At 42.0% G+C, this 21,008-nt stretch overlaps 1 protein-coding gene across 1 annotated transcript; it reads left to right on the forward strand.

Moving 5' to 3' along the window:
* The first annotated feature begins 40 nt into the window (after positions 1 to 40).
* On the forward strand, positions 41 to 10,084 carry PRPH2 (peripherin 2). Its single transcript, XM_008496542.2, has 3 exons — positions 41 to 924; positions 3,649 to 3,895; positions 9,848 to 10,084. The coding sequence occupies exons 1-3, from the start codon at positions 344 to 346 to the stop codon at positions 10,082 to 10,084; spliced, it is 1,065 nt and encodes a 354-aa protein (XP_008494764.1). The 5' UTR covers positions 41 to 343.
* Positions 10,085 to 21,008: the final 10,924 nt, after the last annotated feature.

Raw genomic sequence — 21,008 nt, forward strand, 5'->3', positions numbered from 1 at the left:
TCAACTGATTAAAGGTATTAGAATGACGTCTTGAAGATCCAGATCAAATCATTTGAAACCTCGAGACCGTTTCTCCTTTGCCTGGAAGGAACCACCAGAAATAGTTGTAGGTGTTAATTGCCCATTATTCTCATTAATGTGAAATCGTTAATAGGGATCTTTTAATATTTTACTTGCTTGAATCTAGACTGGAGGAGCTGAAGATGGAAGCACCATGCAGTGGCTCACTTCCCACCATGCCCTTCGGGGTCTCCTCCAACGCCTGAATGGTTCTGCCTCGAGTCTCTTACGCTGAGAAGAGGGGTCCAGGCAGCAATATTTTCCAAAATCTCATATTACGAAGATGGCAGTGCTGAAAGTCAAATTCAATCAGAAGAAACGGGTAAAACTAGCGCAGGGACTATGGCTCATGAACTGGTTTTCAGTGTTTGCTGGAATCCTTGTTTTTAGCATGGGATTGTTCCTCAAAATTGAACTCCGGAAGCGAAGTGAAGTGATGGACAATTCTGAAAGCCACTTTGTGCCCAATTGTTTGATATTGGTGGGTATATTATCCTGCGCCTTCAATGGTTTTGCTGGCAAAATTTGTCACGATTCTCTGGATCCCGCTAAATTTGTCAAGTGGAAGCCTTTGCTGAAACCTTACCTGGCACTATGTTTCATCTTTAACATACTCATTTTCTTTGTTGCTCTGATCTGCTTTCTCATGCGGGGCTCTCTGGACAGCACGCTGGCTCAGGGGCTCAAGAATGGCATGAAGTTCTATCGGGACACAGACACCCCCGGAAGATGTTTCATGAAGAAGACCATTGACATGCTCCAAATTGAGTTCAAATGCTGTGGGAACAATGGCTACAAAGACTGGTTTGAAATTCAGTGGATCAGCAACAGATATCTGGACTTCAGCTCCAAGGAAGTGAAAGAGTAAGTGACTTGATGGGGTTTCTGTTCTGTAGTATCATTACTTGATCGCTATTATACTAAAGAAATGTGTGTCCCAACAGGCCCTGACTAGAGGGAGTTTTGTATAAATGCTTTTTTTTTTAGTCTGCTCTTGCTTTATAAGCAACCCAAGTAACCAGCTAGATTGTTTCCTTCCTTGAAAAATACCTCTTACATTACCCAGACCATAAAATATTAAGCACCAAAACGCAATTAGCACTCTTAGTGCAATGTAAAGGGAGTTGAAATAGTATTTTTACTGTCTTTTACCTCTTTATAACCCCATTACATTAAGACACACATAACTAATCTCAAAATCAACAGAAAAGTATTCCCTAAAGCCAACTTCAATGGGACTCACTAAGTTCCTAAAAAAAGACTTCCCTGGATACATACTGTTAATACACTTAAAACTCCACATATTGGCAATTGGTCAATTTTGTGGTAAAAAATATAAACAGTAATGCTTTACCAATAACTCAGGTGTTTTAAATCCTTCAGATATAGAATTTTACTTTAATGTTCCCTTAGTGCATTGCGTCAGCACTGAGACAATATTGAGAGTCAATGCTCTTTGATGGTCTTTATACAGTGTCCCCTGTAGCCAAATGCATTTTAAGTTCTCCCCTGCATAAAACCATGTTCAATCCACATGTTTGTGCCTATTTTTTTTAAACCTCACATGAAAACAGCACGAGCTTCCTCTATACAAACTGGAACAGATTGTTGACCAGAAACACCTTAATGGCTCTGATGTCAGTGCCCAAAGAGGCAGTAATCTCAAAATCAGGTTAGGCTCAGTAAAGGCAAGTAAAAAATAAACACAGGAACAAATGAAGTCTTGAAATTAAAGAACGAGCACTAGACATAAATACTCACAACCTTTTGAAAAATCAAGTATCAGGGGAAGATGTTGCTATTCAGAATTCTTTTCAGAATTCATCAGTCATTAATGTTCATCTTCTGGTTTCACAACGGGTCTTGTAGGCTGGAAGCAATCTGTCTTTTCAGTACACTGCCTCTGTTAAAAATATCTGAAGTAATTTTGAAAACAGCTTTGTGTATCTCTTGGGATTTCTGTCTGACTGCGTAACTGGTATTTCACTTGTATGCTTCTCTGCGTATTATTTTTGACTTGTTGGGTGGTCTGGTTGGTTTTGAATTCTGCCATCGAAATGAAAACTGTTCCAGGCTCACCCTATTGCTCTGCAGGGTTGTAACAAATACATTTACTACATAATAAGGGAGTATTTGCATTGTGAAGGTATGCCTATGGGTATAACTAACTACTTGAAATCATAATAAGTTCACCTTGCCAGCATTATATGGAGATTTGAGAGCTGTAACTTAATCCAGTTGCAGTGGAAGGGCAAAGTACAGCAGGAAAACAAGGTTATGTTGTCCTTAATAAGCAATGTCTTCTTTGGCACTGAGACTCATGGCAATTTCTTTATACTACTGAGGCAGGAAAAAATAAGGCATTAAAAATCCACAAATGGATGTTAATGAGTGAATTAAAGGTATGAACTACGTGGTGGTGCACAATCTCTGCTCACATTCCTGGCGGGATATTCTTGCCCCTTGGAAGTCAATAGCAAAGTTCTCTTTAAATCCAGGGAAGGTGGGAGTCCATCCACTGCAATGTAATTTTTATATTATTTGTAGAATAAAGACCTGATCCAATCCTGCTGAAACTGGCACAGCATTTACACATCAACGGGAATGAGACCCAATTCAGAACACACTTTACATCGAGACATAAAAACTCGGCTGCATTTTGCATTTATTATATTTAGATCTTGACTGCAAAGTGGAATTTTGCCTCACCAGGCTGCTGCAATCACCTCTTTCTGTGACAGAACTTTAAACTATCCATATAGAAATCTACAAGAGGCTCTCAAGATTTTTTTTTCTTTTTTTTTTTTTTCCCTTTTTGGCCACTGGAGTTCTTTCTTTTGTCATTTTCTAAGCAAAATTGCATTTTTGAGAGTCACAGTCCTCTTACTATAGTCTTCTCTTGCAGTGCCAGTGGAAATATTTGCCTTGAAGGTATCTCCTAACTAAACTTGTCATAAGACACCAGACTAACTGGTTGTTTATGGAGAGCACCCACAGTCACAAATGAACAATAGTTGGGGATCTCCTGCAATGACTTCAGAAATTTTTCAGCAACCTTATCCTGAAGCACATTTCATGTTTTAAATACCTTCCCAAACCAAGAATGAATGCATTACCCCTTCCTGGAGCTATTAGCAACAAGAAGCTATTAGGTTTGTAGGATCAATGGTCTATCTGGATATGGTGGATCCTATGGCTGTTGTAGGTCCTTTTCCAAGCTCAGGTCATCTCTGCTGATCCCTTCCACCCTGGGCTGTGGTCACTCTTTTCTGACTGCCCCTCCTGAAATTTCTCTCTGCCATTTACTTTTCTTAAGAATTAATTTCTTTGAAGAGGTGACCCAAGAGGAAGGATTTCCATCATGAAGAGTTAATTATAGCCTCAGTGTAACCTTGACATAGAAAAGGATTTCAGAGAGGAAAAACACCAGGGGCAAATGTTGCTATGCTAACAGGTGATACGGAGAAAGGATGTATGCCAGAAGGCACAGTGGAAAATCTGTGTTGCCTTTGCTTTCCTTTCTTGTGCAAGTTTGCTCTGGTATATCTTAATGTGTGTGTCCATGCTTCCCTCTGCCCTTGCCCATAGTCGGATCAAAAGCAACGTGGACGGGAGGTACCTGGTGGATGGTGTCCCTTTCAGCTGCTGCAACCCCAGCTCCCCGAGACCCTGCATCCAGTACCAGGTCACCAACAACTCAGCTCACTACAGCTATGACTACCAAACAGAGGAGCTCAACCTCTGGCTCCGTGGCTGCCGGGAAGCCCTCCTGCACTACTACAGCAGCATGATGAGCTCCATGGGTGCCATCGTCCTACTCGTCTGGCTTTTTGAGGTAACTCCTTCTGCTCTGCCCTGCTTTGCTCTGGAGAGGCAGAGCGTTTTCCAGCAGGGATTTTTTAGTTAAAGATCAGATCTATTTAAGGTAAATCATCCACCAGTGTTCTTTGACATCTAATGGTGACCATCTGTCTACACTCTGAAAGGTCCCAGGCTGGAAACACAGCTGGGAGGCATGGGGTGGGGGTTAGATTACAGAGCCCCTCCTTCAGAGCAAGGCTTGAGTGTACCACAGCAAGAGGGAAAAAGGGATCAATTTTCTGCCAAATGCAGGGTGCTGAGCAAGGAAAAGCAGGGCATGGCTCAGCCTTCCAGATGTATTAATTTTAAGTTTGTCACCATTTGAAGGGAATAAAATTACACAAAGCAGCACATCAAGGGGCAGCAGTAATTTGTGGGATGGGAAGTGTAATTAAGGGGTGGTGATGAAAATGAGACCTAGAACTTTGCTCAGTGTCCAGGTACAGAGCAGCATTTGGATTGATCAGCTTCATCAATAGTTTTAGTCACAAGAAGTGGTTTAGGTGAAGCAGAAGGATTAATTTGACTTTATTTTTCTTCCAAAAACCACTGTGTGTATGCCAATGGGTGCCAATACTGCCCAAGTGCAAGTGTTTGTGGGCACTCTAACCCAAAGTGCAGCTTTGCTGCTAAAATATAGTTTATTTGATGTGAGGAAAAAGTGTCCTTCTGCCCCTGGGAGCTGTCTGGTGTTCTAGCTGGGGTTTTTAGTCACTACTAATACACAGGGGGCATGGGCTGGCAGCAGCACAGGGGCAGGAACGTGCAGGGCAGGATGGCAAACAGGGAGGGTGCAGCTCACTGTGAGACACCAAGTGTGGCAGACATTTCCTATCACCTGAAATGCTGCTGCAAATGGCTATTTTACATGTTTCAGATGGATTTTAAAAAGTAATAACTTACCATAATTAAAAAAAAAAAAAGTACTAGATTTTGATACAAGCACTGGGCAACACCCTTCCTAGAATGAACATCATTTTTAGAAAACACACACCTATCCAAATTAATTATGAACTGAAAAAGTACCATAAAGTTACTTCATGTGAAAAGCTCATATCTCAACAAAGAGTTCTTGAAGAGAGGGGAATTTCAGCTGCGTATGAAAATCAGAAGGAAATTCAAAAACTCAGGAAAAATACACAGAAATACGAATGCCAGCTGTGAAAAATCATGACTGGGAACCTATAACTTGCCTCTGCTGACTTGTAAGAGATTAATGACAGTGATACATTAACATTAACAGCAGAGATAAAAATGCAGCATTTTATTTCTAACTCTTCAAAGTACCCCCAATCTGTGGTGTAATGAAAATAGGATCTTCTCTTTTCTTTTTTCTCTTAATCTTTTTTAAAATAAGAGGTGAAATTTTTCCAAGGTAATCAGAGGACTCTGAGGGCAAGGGCATTTCTTTCTTTAAAGAAATACTACAGTCCCAGGTTATATTAATTTGCCCTCTGGAATACTTATTACTTGCCTGATATCCTACCATAAAGGGTCCAGATTTGAGTCTCAAACTCCCTTTGCTTTTAAGGCAAACTTTGAAGGAAGGAAACAAAGCAGGAAGCAGATGTTCATTTTGCCTCCCTTGAAATATAAAAACTTGCTTGAAATTGCAGGAAACAATTTTATTCTGAGTAGGAGCATGGCAGAGGCCCCAACTCCTAGTACTGCCCTGTGGGAAGTGGGACAGAGGGAACCCCTCATTGCAGCTGTAGAAAAACATAACGTGCCATATGGGCACAGGGACCTCCAAGAAGACCAAATACTTTTAATGTTTCTGCATTAGGTGCTTATTTAGAAGTATTAAGACTTCTATTTGAAAAAAATGCAGCGTGTTGTATTTGCCGGGAATTTATTGTTGTTGTTGTTGCTATTACTGTTCTTATTATCACCACCATCATTATGCACATTGCTTTTACTAGCAAGAGCTGTAGGCTTCTCAGAAGTGACAACCTGTCATGAGGGTGACAAAAAAAGATCACACCATGCTCTAGCTAAGCCGCCTCAGGCTAAACCCTAGCAAACAGATGGGCTTCCCTGCAGAAGGTCAAGCAGAGCAAGCCTGGAAGCCTTCTTGACCTGTCCCAGCCAGCAAAGAGGAAATGGGAGGTTCAAGGGTGCCCTGAATAGGGCATTTCAAAAGGAAAGGAGGGCAGCAGCCAGTTCTTTAGATGCTCCAGGTCTTTCATCTGTATAAATATGGGGCTCTCAATAGGTCACAGCTACTGTGAGAGCTGAGATCCTGAGATTCATCTCACACCTGGTGCCTCACGAGAGCCCAGTGCTGAGCTTCAGGAGATGGGAACACAGGAGAGCAATGAGATGCAAGGAGGAGGTTCATTCCACACCATGCAATGGATAGAAAACTCAACACTAAGGGTGAACTCCCAATAACCTTCAAAACTATCTCACAGGCTGTAGGTGAGCAGGGACCCTCCCAAAGAACTCAGTTGCTCTGCTGGCACAGATCCAGGGGCTGGGCATGCCATGGCACAGGGAGATGCACCACCCAGCATGGCCATACCCACCCACCCTTGGAGATACCCTACAGCCTTGTTCTTCCTGCCACTTTACAGTTCCAGGAAACAAACAGGAAAAGAATTCTCAAGGCAGTTTGTCAAGTGAACAGGAGAAATCATCACCCAGTGAGGCAGGGTCAGCTTTGGGACCCTGATGCCCAGGCCTTCTCTGCTGGATTGTGATTAACCACAAGTCTACAACCTAGAGCCACAGACTGGTTGCAGTTGGAAGGAAGTCTGGAGGTCATCTATTCCAACCCTTCCTGCCCAAGCAGGGTCACATGGAACCAGTGGCACAGGACCACATGTAGGCAGCTTTTGAGTGTCTCCAATGAGGGAGACTCTGCCACTTCTCTGGACAACCTGTAGCAGTGTTCAGTCACCGTCACATTATAAAACTGTTTCCTGATGATCAAAGAGAAGCTCCTATGTTTGTGCATGTGGTCCCTGGGCACCACTGAAAAAAGCCAGGCCTCATCTTCTCCCTCTCAGCCTTTCATCATAGGAGATGTGCTCCAGTCCCTTCATCATCCCATTGGACTCTCTCCAGCATGTCCATGCCTCTCTTGTGCTGGGGAGTTCAGAACTGGACACAGCATTCCAACAGGAGCCTCACCAGTGCTGAGTAGAAGGGGAGCATCACCTCCCTTGACCTGCAGTACTTTGTTTAATTCAACCCAGGGTACCATTAGCCTTCTTCACTGCAAAGGGACATTGTTGGCTCAGGTGTCCACCAAGAACCCAAGGCCCTTTCCTGCTGAGCTGGTCACTCCCCAGCATGTACTGGTGCTTGGGGTTATTCCTTACCTGCTGCAGGACTTTGCCCTTCTTCATGTTCAGCTTCATGAGACTCCTGCCAGTCCATTTCTCCAGCCTGTCTAGGTCCCTCAAAGTATCTTTACAAAGTTAAGGGTGCTGAGGCATTAACATAGAATTTTTTTAAGGAAGTAGACATATCCAGCTGCCTTCCAAAAATTAAAAAATTGCTGATAATATCATCTGTGCATTGGATGGAGCTCTAAGTGTCCTGGCGCAGACCTACAAAAGGAGAGATGGATCTATTGAAAAGCTACCTGCACTAAAGGTGCTAGATAAGCATTTTACAACATAAATTACTTGAGCAAAACTGATAGTCTGAGGCTCTATGCTGTCATATAGGAAACAGAGTAATTTGCCAGATAGTTGTCTTCGACTTTCCAGACTCTCTTATCCAGCAGAGAAGGCAGGCTCAGGTCAGAGGAGGTGAGGAGAGTCAGAGTATTTTGCACTCCTTTTAGCAGATCTCAGCCCCAGGGATCCAGAATCTTTCTGAGCAAGATATCTAAGAACATAAAGCCTTCAACTGAGAGAAAATTTCACAGTATCTCATCTGAGGGCAGATCGACTGCTCCCTTCTGCAGAAGCATCTTTCTTTCATAATACATAAGCAAATTTAGTGACTTAGAGCCACCCAGGAAGCCTGGAAGTACAGCTAATTTTGCTGTGGGATTTAGGAAGTCAGTCACAAAAAAAGGCTGCTGCTGACATACAGTGAGGTAGCACAAGTAGAGGGCAACTGGAGTCCATCTTTTCACCCAGTCTTAATCTTTACTTGCAACAGGCAGTAATAGGAAAGATATTAGTCCCATGACTGAGAACAGCAAAACAGGGACTCAGGTTGAAAGGAAGATGTTAAAGAGTTTAAATCTCAAGATTAATAGGATGTGATTTGTCACTTCTTGTGACCTTTAAAGAATAATGTTTCACCTGTTTTAAGCCATCACATTATTGGTTAGATCTACAACAAAATGAGACTGTTTCCAGATTCAGGGACATTAAAACCTTCTTTGAAGGTTCCTATGGCAAACAGGATGAAAACTTCCCTTTGGATGTGGAAGAATTTGAGGAAGCTTGTTTGTTTTAACAATGTTATTTTCTTTCTGGTCTTGAGTGAAGGCTTCAACATCTGAAAATTCTGAGGGTAACCTATGGTTAAGTCTAAAAACAAATGTGAATTTGGCCATTAGCCATGCTATGTGGCTGAATCTCTGCTTCAGATCTGCCTAGCTACCCGATGCTCTAATCCTGCATGACACTTCACAAGCTTCCACCACCTCTGGTTCAAAAGCCCCAACAGAGAGCAGCACCTCTAAGGTCTGGGGAAGCTCTCCGTGGGCCTCACCTGTGCCACCAGGTAAGCAACACAGAGGGGTGCTGACCTCTTGAATCATTAGGGTTTAGGAAGGACAGAGGTAATCACTTCCTTGGGAATCTGGGTAGGGTAACAGAGGCATCCTACTTCCCTTACAGAACAAATTCTAAGAGGTTATTAGCAGAAATAAGTGGTCTTGTTAGCTCTGCCTCACACACACAAGACTAAATCAGTATTTTCCTCCCCTGTCCTGAACACCTGCTTTTCCCTCTCATCAGACTGGTTCTTCTGGGTGCTGCCTTTTCTTTCTTTACTTCACAGATCAATCCCTTTTCTTCATAAGTACTGCAATGGTGGAAGTCAGATTGCCCTGAACAGTGTCAGAAGGAAGGAGACTGGCTAAAAACATTCTATCTGGAGGCAGGTTTGGGGTGTTGCTGGTGGCAGGGGTGCTACATCAGCATAATACAGTAGAGGAAGTCTCAGTCAGGGCTTATTGAGGCTGGTAAGTTTTTTATCAGAAATAGAAATTTTGTTTGGATGGAACCAGCAAGAGACAGACCACCTCCTGCCTTGGTTGCACATGCCTATATAAAAACAAAATCAGAATTTGAAGTAGTGAAGCTGATGGCTCAAATCCTAATGCTGCTCTGTTCAACACAAACGCTGATTCATTAATATCTCCTTGATCAGATTAATACTCTTGCCAAACACATTAAGGTCAATGTGCAGTAAAAATATTTAGAGTTAAGATAAAGCAGATGGTATCAGAGCAGGTTGTGGCACATACATCCAGCTTTATGTACATCTAGTGTACAGGAGAGGGAGTATTTTATTAAAATCTCTCTCAAGAGGCATCTAGCCTGTGAAGGGGTTCACGGCCTTCTGCACATGGACACACAAAGTTGCTGTTCCCTTCCTAAGGTGATGCATCCACCCATTGCTTAACAACTGTCACACTTCCCGAGGCACTCACTGATTTCAGACCTCCACCCTCTCTGTTCCTACTTCTGAGGAGAAGTTTCCTCCCGCCAGCTCCTCCTCACCCCTCTCAGCCATCCGGAGGGGCAGCTGCTCAGGATGTCCTCCCGTGCAGAGGATTCCCAAAGCCCTTAAGCTGTACCTGTTTCGTGCCTTTGGCATTTTGTTCACGCTGTCAGCCCAGACTGCTGATAGCAGAGGGTGGCAAAGACATGGCCAAGGGTACAAAGGTTTGCCTGACACCCTCTGTCTTGGTTTGCCTGACACCCTCTGTCTTCTCCATCGCACGCTGCAGATGGCCGTGACTGTCGGCTTGCGTCTGCTGCACACCTCTCTGGAGAGCATCGCAAATCCTGAAGACCCTGAATGCGAAAGTGAAGGTTGGGTCCTGGAGAACAGCCTGAAAGACACTTTGAGGTCTGCCCTGGAGAATTTGAAAAAGATTGGTAAGTTCAATCAGGTGGAAGCAGATGCCGAAGGGGGCGGAGGAGAGGACGGTGGGAAGACACAAACCGTCGCCACAGTCAGTTGAGCTGCTGATTGATGCGGACTTTTCATCAGAGAGGAATAAAAAAAAACCTGAGGATTGTGAATATCTACGTTTTAAAAGCTCTGTATTAACCATCAGAATACACGTTTCTACTCGTGCTTTTTTGTATGTGAGAGTATCCAACATAGTGCACCTTGGGATAATACGTATTTCCACAAAGTGAGTACAACGTATTCGTAACTTCTGGAGAAAATGACCCCACTAGGACTTGCAATATGCATGTGTTCCCTTATCAGGGCCAGTTAGTTTATTAAAAAGAAAAAAAGAAAAAAAAAAAAAGTTAAAGAGAAAATTGCTGGCATCACACAGTGATCTGTTTCATCTTATTTTGAAACTACAAATGGACTTTGAAAAGTTAATATTTTTTTGCTCAATTTGTTTTATCAGCATGCTTCACATCAACTTTTAAAGACCAACACACTGGTTTATTGGGGAGTAACATGCTAGAAGTCAAAGGAAAGATTTCCAGAATTGTAAATAACTTAGTATTCAGGTATTTTGACAAGCCTCTCATATACTGTGATTTTTGTTTATGTGCTAAGCAATGGTGTTTTCTGTTGTATTCTTAAGATGTACATAGAACAAAATGACAGCTTACACTGACAATTTACATACTAAGCAAAAATTGTAACTGACAAAGCAGCACGAGTATCAGGAAAGCAACACTAAGGTAAGATTTGTTTTCTGTTTCTCAGGGATTTTTTTCCAGCCAGTATATGCTGAAAGGGTGTATTGTAGACTTCTGCTTCACCCTGTATTTAAACAAGCAGAAGCTTAGAAGATTCCTCTCCTAATGGCAGGAATCAATGCTGCGAGCATGTGCCAGTTATAATTATTCTGGACAATTTAAAAAGTATATCCCATAGCTTGCTACAGAACATTCAAGCCTATTTTTAAACCAAGGAAAAATAAAGAAGCCAGGTACAACTAACACTTTAAATGTTCTCCAGTGTCCTAGCAAATGGACACCATTTGTCTGCAAGTATGTCAAGTCTCAAGACTGTGATGACAGGGAAAAGGAAGTTTCAATCAGCCCCCGGTGTGCAAAATTTTGTAAGTTTTATTTTTCCACATCAGTGATAGGATCCCCTTCATTACTTCATTTTATCTTTTAAGTCAATGGAATGGCACATTTTGCATATGCTGCATCTCTCCAAACATACTGTGGTACTAGAGGACCCTGTTCTCATACACAAGGTTGTAATAAAAAGTGGAAAGAGTTTTCTGTGGTGTGTGTCCTCTAGTAAGAGTACAGAGCATCCTGGCAAGCTTACCTGCAGATGCCAGATAAATTCAGCTACAGGGGAAGGAACCCAAGACAGAAAACCCCAACCTCACACCCAATGTGTTGCAGACATCTCAGCCCCCCAGCCACAAGCCAGGCACCACTCTTATTTTCCCTCCAGCTGTGCAAAACCTCTACTTCTCTGTGGTGCACCTGGGAGAGTTTTCTTGGCAGGTCCCTTCCACCAGGCTGGTGACCAGCTTTTGGATGAAGCCATGTCTGCAGCTGCCTAATTGCCTAATTGAGAAGTTTTCATTCTCAATCACTCCTGCACTTGCCCCAGCAGCACTCAGTTCCCCTGGCTTTTGTTCAGGCTCCTTCTAGAACTGACAGACCAGCTCACAGTGGGACACGTAGGGATGAGCCCATACATTAAGCTGTAGTCTGTGCCTCGGTGGCCAGGCTGCTTGAGGCCATCTGCACCCCAGGTTTGATTTTGACAGGTATTTGTGGCATCCTTTCACTTTCTCAAAGCCGGTTAAACCTTTTCACTTCAGTTGCAATAACAAATTTAATTACAACAATCAATTAAAAAGCCAACTCTGTTGTTTTGGGTGTAAGACCGACTAGACCAAGGGCACTAACATAAAAGCCAACTTGCTATTCACCACAGCCTATCACATATTGCTTTGCTGAGGGACACTCTGCACAGCAGAACTGTACAAAGCAGACCAACTCCTTCCTGCTTGGTAAGACCACTACAACCAGCTGCTCCTCTCAGCTGGTCTAGCTGGTTAGAGAAGAACAGGATTGCAAGGTGGCCCACAATGTGGCCACTTGTATCAGAGAAGAGTCACAGATGGATAGGAGCTGCATTACAGGGATTAATTAATACAGTTTTACCTTGTGAGGCTTAAGTGTGCTGTGATCTATACTGGTCACTTGTCTAGACATCTGATTTTTCAAAGAGATTGTGATTTATTGCTGCCCTAGAAATCTGGCTTAGGCCGTTGCTTTAGACAGGACTCTCCAAGTATTTGTGGGCTTTTTTTTTTTTTTTTTTTTTTTTTTTCCCAGTCTATTGCTAAAGTGACATAACAAACTGTCAACTTATTTTTACAATGCCACATTGGAGATGCCACTCCCCAGAGCAAGGGTCTCATAGTGTTAGGCAGGTAGAGAAACCATGTGAGACAGATTCATGAAGAATAGTCCTGGAAGAATGGTTTCATACAAATAAAACCAGTGTATATGCTAATTCTGTCTAAATTACAGGCTCCTGGTTAATGAAGATCTATGTAACATCTTATGACTACTACTACAAGATTGTTATATGACTGCTTTGTAAAATATTACATGTAATATATCACTTGTCCAAACTTAAATATACTTTCTTGTGACATTGCAAATGCTGTTCTAGATAAAGATATCTCTGCTGCCTGCAAATGTAAATGTAGGTATTAAAAACTATATTGAAAGTAAAGACCTCTTTAAAGAAAATGTTTAAATATATACAATTTAATACAGATTTATTTAGTTTGCATTTTTCTTTTTCACTTCTAAGTGAATCTTTTGGACCCGTATTATGTGCTTCTATCACTGGGGAGCTTTCCCCCCCTCTATATAACACTGTGAGAAAAAGCAAACTTTCCTCTTCTCACATGCACAGCTAAGCTCAGGATAAACCAACAGACTCAAAAATCACTTGCCTATTACTAGGAACAGAATTTGCTGCACCTTTTTAGCACTAACCATTTGAAAAACATGGGAACTAAAACATCTTTATGGGCCTTAGCTTCTAGATGTGCTCAACAAGTGACACCACCAGCATCCTCAGCATCTTTGATGATCAGCTAAACCGTGTGTATAACTTTTTTTCACCACTGAAATCTAACTTGCAACAGTCATTCAGAAGAAAGCATTGTTGTTATTTTAAGTTTGAGGCTTAAGCTCATGTAGCCAAATCTGCCTGCAGCAATCCAACCAATTCCAGAGCCATGTCCTGATTTTCAAACTAACAAACTTTAGAAGGATGTGAACTTAATTCATAGAAAACCAGGCCACTTCTTTTTAGGTACCTTGGTATGGATTATCGGCTTAAATCCAAATACCCAGATCTGAGAGACAGCCCAAGGCCAACTTTTAAGAAGTATCATTTATATTTTAAAAGAAATGAGAAGAAGTCCACAATTGTACTGGTCACATTTATTTTAAGGACACAGAACATTCACTAAAGTGTTTTAAAGAAGGAAATATAAACAGCTTCCTTAAAGCTATTAGTTCTTAAGTAGCCTTAATACAATTGATAAGATTAGCCTCCATGCATTACATGAGCTCGGACATTTTATAATACCAGCCAAATGCATGTGTGCAGCTTAGCACAGAGCATGGGAATGCTATATTGGGCATCCAGCTAATGGTCAGGGAAGATTTTCCAGGCTGGTGCAAATCAAAAAAGGAAAAATTGTGACTTCTTTTCAATCAGCTTGTTTGTTTTTAAGGAAATCAAGCACTGCTCTTACAATAACCAATGTAAAATAGGGACAGATCACAAATGCTTATTAAAAACGAAAAAAGAAAAAATAAAGAGCATTATTAGAGATTAGTTAATTAAGAGATAAGGCCAGAAAAATAGAATGGTACCATGTGATAACAGTCCCCTGCTGGGAGATGAAGGCACATCTATTTTTGGTAACAGGAATGCAGCTATCTCAACAAAATCTGAAGTAATGTGCATGTGAAACCATTTGTTTCGTTTGGGGTTTTTTTAATTGCATCAGACCTACAGTGATCAGTGACTGCCTGAAGCACCGAAGTAGCAAAGAACCTCTTTCAAAGCACTTGCATTTGCTGACCCCTTGTCATTTTACAGATAATACTGAATTTTGGTCCAAAGCACATTTAGGAGGTAGGAGAGTGGAAGGAAACCCTGGTCTGATGCTCGTTTTTCTGGTACAACTTCTGCAGCATCCTTCCCCAGGGAATGCAGCCCCATTTTGCAGTCGTCCCCTCACCCACGGTGGGGGAGGAAGGGATGGGCAGGGCTCCTGCCTCCTGCCCCACTGCTCCCTTCTAAAGCAACACACAGAACAAGTCTTTCCAGAGTAATCTGTTTCTACTAAAAAAGAAGGCTAAGCTGTCAGCATGAGTCACCTAATAATTTTATGGTGAGGTGCATTTCTAGAGTTTGTTCTCAAAGCCAGTTTTTCCAGAGCGAAGGGTGGTGCAGGAATCAGATGTGCCAGAAAACCTCAGCAAAACAAGGGCCACAGGGCAGAGCTGCAGCCTCTTGTCTGATGAAGTCACGACCCTTCACCATGTGGCCAAGCCTCTGCACATTTTACATCACATTCCCAGGCAAAGCAGGGTCAAGAATACCAAACCATAAATGGGGTAGACTTGGGCACTTGAAACTGGGTAAAGCATGGTCCGAGAGGAGAGGGAGAGGGAGAGGGAGAAGGAGAAGGAAGAGAAGGAGAAGGAGAAGGAGAGAGAGAGGTAATGAAAGAAGGACACCAAAACACTAAGTCTGAGTCACACAAATCCCCAGACTGACAGTCTTGTTAAGAGGGTAAAAATCAATTGCAGTTCTTGAGAAAAAGTCCATAGAAATCACTTGAAAACATGAGATGATACAGCAGTGTCAAAGAACCATCATCCCTCCCAGCTGTAGATTCCATAAGCCTATTCTCCAGATAGGCAGGAATATCAGCACCTGCAGACTCCAAGGAAATCACTCTGTTCACCTCTTCAAGACATGCACAGTTCTCCAAAGCAGTTTTCCTTTCAAGAGTTGGCTTTTGCCTTCCCAGCCTGTTCAGTAACCTGTTCAGTAACCTGTTCAGAGGGGAGCACAGCTCCCTCTGCCTTACACAAACGTTTTTTCAAATGAGTGTGACTTTTCCATTTACACCCGTGTTTTCTCTCACACAAATAAGGCTAAGCCTAAAGACATAAAAATTAAAAATAAACAAACAAAAAACAAACCAACAAACTCAAGAAAGAACCACAAAAAACAAACTAAAAAAAAAAAAAAAAATCAAACCACCACAGGTGGAAAATACAAAAAAAGGCAAGGCGAGTCCACATGAGTTCTCATTAATTATAAAGATCAATCAAGAGAAGAAACAACATAGATCCCATAATGTTGCTGTGGGCATATCTGAATTCAACAATGGTAGTATTTCTTATTTTCATTCCAGAATTGTAATTCCATCCTAAAATTTACATTTATTCACTACTTGTATTTTGAAACTTTAGAATACTTCAGATTATTTTTGTGATTAAGTAGTGCTAACAATTGATTAAATTAATTTTTGGAAGCATTTTATCTAGGAAAAGACTCACAACAGAAGCTTGACAGGGAAAGATTCGCACTACATAGATGTGATGCCTGATTAGTTCAATAGCATTAAATGAGTGCCCAACAATAACTGCAGATTTTTTTTTTAATTCTAGCATACGTTCTGCCAAGTTGCACATTAATTCCAAAAGACTCTGATACAATCATTGCAAGAAAATACAGGCTCCTTGGAGCTATCTTTATGGGGAAAAAACATTACCCATCTACACAGGCATCTGTGGTTAGAAGATACCAGCAAATTACACCAGTGAACATATTGCTGAGCTCCCTGCCTTCCCTATTTTTATACAACCTTTTCTCTGATTTATTACCACATTTTAACATTCTCCATGTTTAGAGTACTGCAAGTACAGAAATATGTTCCACACATTACTCCTCAAATACATGGCTGATTTCAAATCAACAACTTGGTTTTACAAGTCACTAAAATACCTTGCAGTGGTCTTCAGAGATGCCATCACTGACCTGAGCTCAGCAGTCCCACCCTGCCTCGGGCAGACTTACCCAGGCTGGATTTCCTTCTAAGAGCCTACGTAAAGAACAATCTGGAAATTACCACCTCTGATTTCACTCTGTCTGGAGAAAGACTGTGAAAATATATATTCATAAATTGATGAAAAAGTAACATTTAATCATTGCTGTCATGGAGACAAAGATTAGAACTTGCCATTTCTTACCTCCTACTCCCGACACTCTGCTGAAACCCCTCGTGCTCTCCCTCTTTTCTCCAAGAGAAGTGTTTGGCAAATCTCTCCATCAAGACTCAGGGTGTAAGATTTGGGCATCTAATGTTTGCTTGCCAGGAGAGGGAGAAAAGTAGCAGAAACAGCAGGATACAGAGACAAAACATGAGTTACTGCTGAATCCCAGTGGGTATAGAAAGCAAGCCTTTCGAAAAGACATTTTGCCGTCACCAACCAAGGGTTATGTAGGGAGGATGTAGCAGCCACTGTTCCTGTCCTCTGTGGCACATAGTCCTGCGCAGACCACATGGACACAGGTCTGCATGCCTGTGGGGTTCAGTGTGGGGGCTGATACAGGGAACTTAGAAATTTAAATAAAATAAGAGCATCGTGCCCTTCCATAAGGCCTCAAACTGAAGCAACAGGATCATTAGTATGAGGCTTCAGTCTATCATCACAGATGGCCACTTCTTTGGGCTAGTGAGAAATTGTATTGCACACACCTGGAAGCACTCCCCCTACCCAATCAGAGGGTTACAACAAACATTCAGCATCTCACATTCACAAGCCCCTGCTTTGTAAATGTCTCAACTATTCTACTTTATCTTACATTCCTGTATCAGCCTGTAACATATTTAACAAAGAATATGTATTAATTAGTAGAAGGTAAAAATTGACCTTGACAAAACTAGTTCTACAGTTATATGGGACTTGCACCTGTACTAGCAGCTGGACAATGAGCTGACCCTCCCAGAAGAGAAGAAGGAATTGCTATTTCTCCTGACCATTATTAACCTTGGAATAAAACAAAGAGAACAATAAAAGCTGCCATTACACTTACTGGAAAAAACAACAACTGCCTATCAGTCTGAAAAGCACAGCTCTGTGGGACTTTCAGTCAGGCCTCAAGAGTTCTTTCCAGTGGATCGAGTCCCAGAGCACAGTCTGGGGGCAAGCACTGACTTTTTCAAGAGTCTGTCAAACCTGGGATCCCCAACCATTCACATAACATGGAGTTCATCACTGCCTCTGACCCAGCAATTCAAATGTTCATGACAGCAAACTCCCAAGACTGTGGATGCCCAAATGGGCACTGCTGGCTGGCAGCAGGGAGGCTTCAGCTCCTCCTGGACATGATTCCATGCTCCAGAGCTGCCTTCAGCATCTGCTCTTGCTGCAGTCCCAGCAGATAACTCTCAAAGCCATGGATACTTTTATGACTCAGCAATACCTATTTGCAGTGTTCTTACTGTGGGACTTCCCACCTTTGCCCTAACAGGGTTCCCAAAATGAGAAGCCAACTCTATTCCTTCCCTTCTTTGAATATTCAAATCCACAGGAAAAAAAAAAAAATCATGGTTAGAAGACACATTTCCCTAAAGACAACTTACCTGTCACACTTTCCATCACTGCATCACTGGTAAGCAACCTTTCTGTGTGCTTGCCCCTGAGGATATGTACCATGCAGTACCATACAACCTGAACCAGTTACTCAGAGAAGAGGCAGTCAGGTGGTGACATGGTGACATGCGAGCCCTGTATGCAGAGGTGTGGTTGGCAGCATCCCTGGCAGTTGTTCCCCAAGCACCCAGAAGCATATTGCCACAGAAGGCAAACCTTGATAACAACTGCATCCAGTGTTTTCCCCACAAACGCTCCAGTCTTCTCCATACAGGGACAAGTAGGACTCTGGGAAACACCCCACAGAGCTGAGGAACTGAACAGCTAATGGCAGACTAAGTGGATGCCTCCTATTGACAATTAAGACACGAAGAGGACGCCCTCCCGTGCCTGCCAGGTAATGGTCCTGGCTCACCAAAAGCAGAGCAGATTGCAATACGAAAATATGAAGAGCGGAAGATTCATAGAAGCCCCAAAGATGAACCCAATATCCCTTGCTATGTTTATCAAAGATGGCCTCCCCCATCCTGGTCATGCACAAAATCATACAAATGTTAGGTTTGTTTAAAGGCCTACTCCCCTTTTTCTTCTCAGTATATGAAAGTTGCTGTAAACACACTCTGTACAGTAGAAATTTTTTTTAGAAAAACTTTCAGTATGATTTCAGAAAACATCCTCATAAAAAGTCTGGGGAGATGTAGGCTAGATGGCAAGGCAGACAAAATCCTGGGTGGATTTTCAGGCTCGGAGGGCAGGAAGGAACATTTGGACACCAAGTAGTTTCAAGTGGCATTCCCCAGGGGCTCTTCTTCAAGCCAAAACTGCTTAATACTGTCATCTATTAAACTCAATAATTACAATTCATACACTCAATCAATAAACTCAGCAGTGGGATGCAAATACAGAGCCACCACTTCTTGCCAAAGACAAATTCTAGAATGGAGCAGAGAAGGGGAGTCTATGGCCAAAGGGAGGCAGGACAGCATACTCAGCTGCATCATAACAGGACTCTACTATGAAGGGATCTGAGATGCAATTCCCCTTGTGCAGTTCAATCTTCCAGAAAGGAAGATGGCTGGGATTTTTGTGCTGCAGGTACTTTCACATTAAGTTGAGCACGATTTCTCCTCTACACATTTAGAAGTGTCTTCTGCCCCTATACTCATCCCTGGTGAGGCCACACCTCGAGTACTGTGTCCAGTTCTGGGCACCTCAGTTTAGGAAGGATATCGAGGTCCTGGAGCAGGTCCAAAGGAGGGCAACCAGGCTGGTGAAGGGACTCGAGCACAGACCCTATGAGGAGAGGCTGAGGGAGCTGGGGCTGTTCAGCCTGGAGAAGAGGAGGCTCAGGGGAGACCTCATCACTCTCTACAACTCCCTGAAAGGAGGTTGTAGCCAGGTGGGGGTTGGTCTCTTTTCCCAGGCAACTCTCAGCAAGACAAGAGGGCATGGTCTTAAGTTGTGCCAGGGGAAGTTTAGGTTGGATATTAGAAAGAATTTCTTTACTGAGAGGGTGATCAGACATTGGAATGGGCTGCCCAGGGAAGTAGTGGATTCTCCGTCCCTGGAGATATTTAAAAAGAGACTGGATGTGGCACTCAGTGCCATGGTCTAGCAACCGCAACGGTGGTTCAAGGGTTGGACTTGATGATCTCTGAGGTCCCTTCCAACCCAGCCAATTCTATGATTCTGTGATTCTAAGTAGGGGAGAAAATGATCACAGTGATGCAGATTCTAAACAAAACATGAAGTCATTTCAACATAAACTGAAACGCACTTAAAGGAGATGCTGGTAAGGTGTCACATCAAAAGTAAAAGTAAAAGAAAAGAAGGACTGTGTGGCCACACTTGTGTAGTAAGAAAGAGAGCCACATATGGCACACTGGTGAGAGTACAAAGTGGTAAATTGAAGAAGGAAGTGAGTAAAATACATTACTAATATGAACCTCTACCCTCACCCCGTTATAAAATATAATTTTAAATCCTTTAAGAAGATTATTAGACTTTTTGGGAGAGGTCAGGAAAGGTTTAGCTAACTGAAGCAAATGACACTAATAATATAATCATCTTACATTTTTAGCCAGGGAACTGCAGATGTTGCACATCCAGGTATTTCTGTTAGCTTGTGATTAACAAGGTGACACACTTGAAGGGAAAAGCTCAGCAAAATTCTACAAACAACATTTTGTGAACACCAAAAGCATTTATTTGATGCTTTCAGCCTTGTTCTGGTTTCTCTTGTGATGGTTTCTGATTTGGGAATTTTGTAGCTTTTTGTTGTTGTTTCCCCCCCCCAGCCCCAAACATATAATACATTGTAGATTGTACACGTAATCCACAATATTAGTTATAGCCAATTTATTACAGATATTATTTCCCTGATATTGAAACATTGTATTTACAAATATTTCTACATTAATATAAATACATGCAAACCAAATCAGAAATTAGAAGTCTTGAGTAAAGAGTGACTAAACTTGCAAAAAATGATAAATTGTGTACTTCGCAATTATTTGTGGTCATGATTTTACCAACTTATTCAAGGTTGCAGTCTCCAACTCTGATCACAGAGAAAAAAAAATATTCTTGCTGTCAGTAACTTGCTTTGCACAGAGAAATCTGTCAGTATCATAATTTATCTTTTTAATATTACGCTTACAGGAAAAGAGCTGCTGAGTACGGTTACACATTATTTGAAATTGTGGCACAGCTTAAGAAGCAAAATTCTCTGCAAAGGAACAGTAACATCACATTAAGTGTGATTTTCAAGTACCATGCACAGAATATCGTTGAAATATCAACCAACTTAAGTAGGGGAAGGCAGAGATGAAGCATCACTGTAATTTTTTTCCTGCAACTTCTTCATGTCTCTTGGTAAAAAGTGACAACTACAACAGGTAGTAGAGACAAGAGTCGTCCATACTCTATTTAAGAAAAGGAAATCAGCATTGGCCAAGTTTCTTTATTTCATAGTTCACATCTTCACGCAATACTGTTACTGAATGTCTGAAAAATTGTCCTGTACACCATGAATATACAAAATTTATCTGAAACATTAAATCTGTAAAAATAGAAATAATTCCGTCAGACCAAGTGTAACTGAAGACATGGCAGACGCTAAAGGGACTGCTTACTGGGCTGAAGACATAGTCTGAAAGAAAGTCTTAACTAAAAGAACCACAGATTAGTAAGGAAAGAGAACTATGTAAATTAGGATTTTACTAATCTGTCAGA

The sequence above is a fragment of the Calypte anna genome, chromosome 3 (genome assembly GCF_003957555.1).
Source record: "Calypte anna isolate BGI_N300 chromosome 3, bCalAnn1_v1.p, whole genome shotgun sequence".
Taxonomy (NCBI): Eukaryota; Metazoa; Chordata; class Aves; order Apodiformes; family Trochilidae; genus Calypte; species Calypte anna.

Excerpts from the sequence above, each read along its gene's own strand:
- PRPH2 (XM_008496542.2), top strand. The coding sequence starts at position 344 with ATGGCAGTGCTGAAAGTCAAATTCAATCAGAAGAAACGGGTAAAACTA. Across the intron at positions 925-3,648 it reads AGCTCCAAGGAAGTGAAAGA|TCGGATCAAAAGCAACGTGG; the intron begins GTAAGTGACTTG and ends CCTTGCCCATAG. Across the intron at positions 3,896-9,847 it reads TACTCGTCTGGCTTTTTGAG|ATGGCCGTGACTGTCGGCTT; the intron begins GTAACTCCTTCT and ends CGCACGCTGCAG.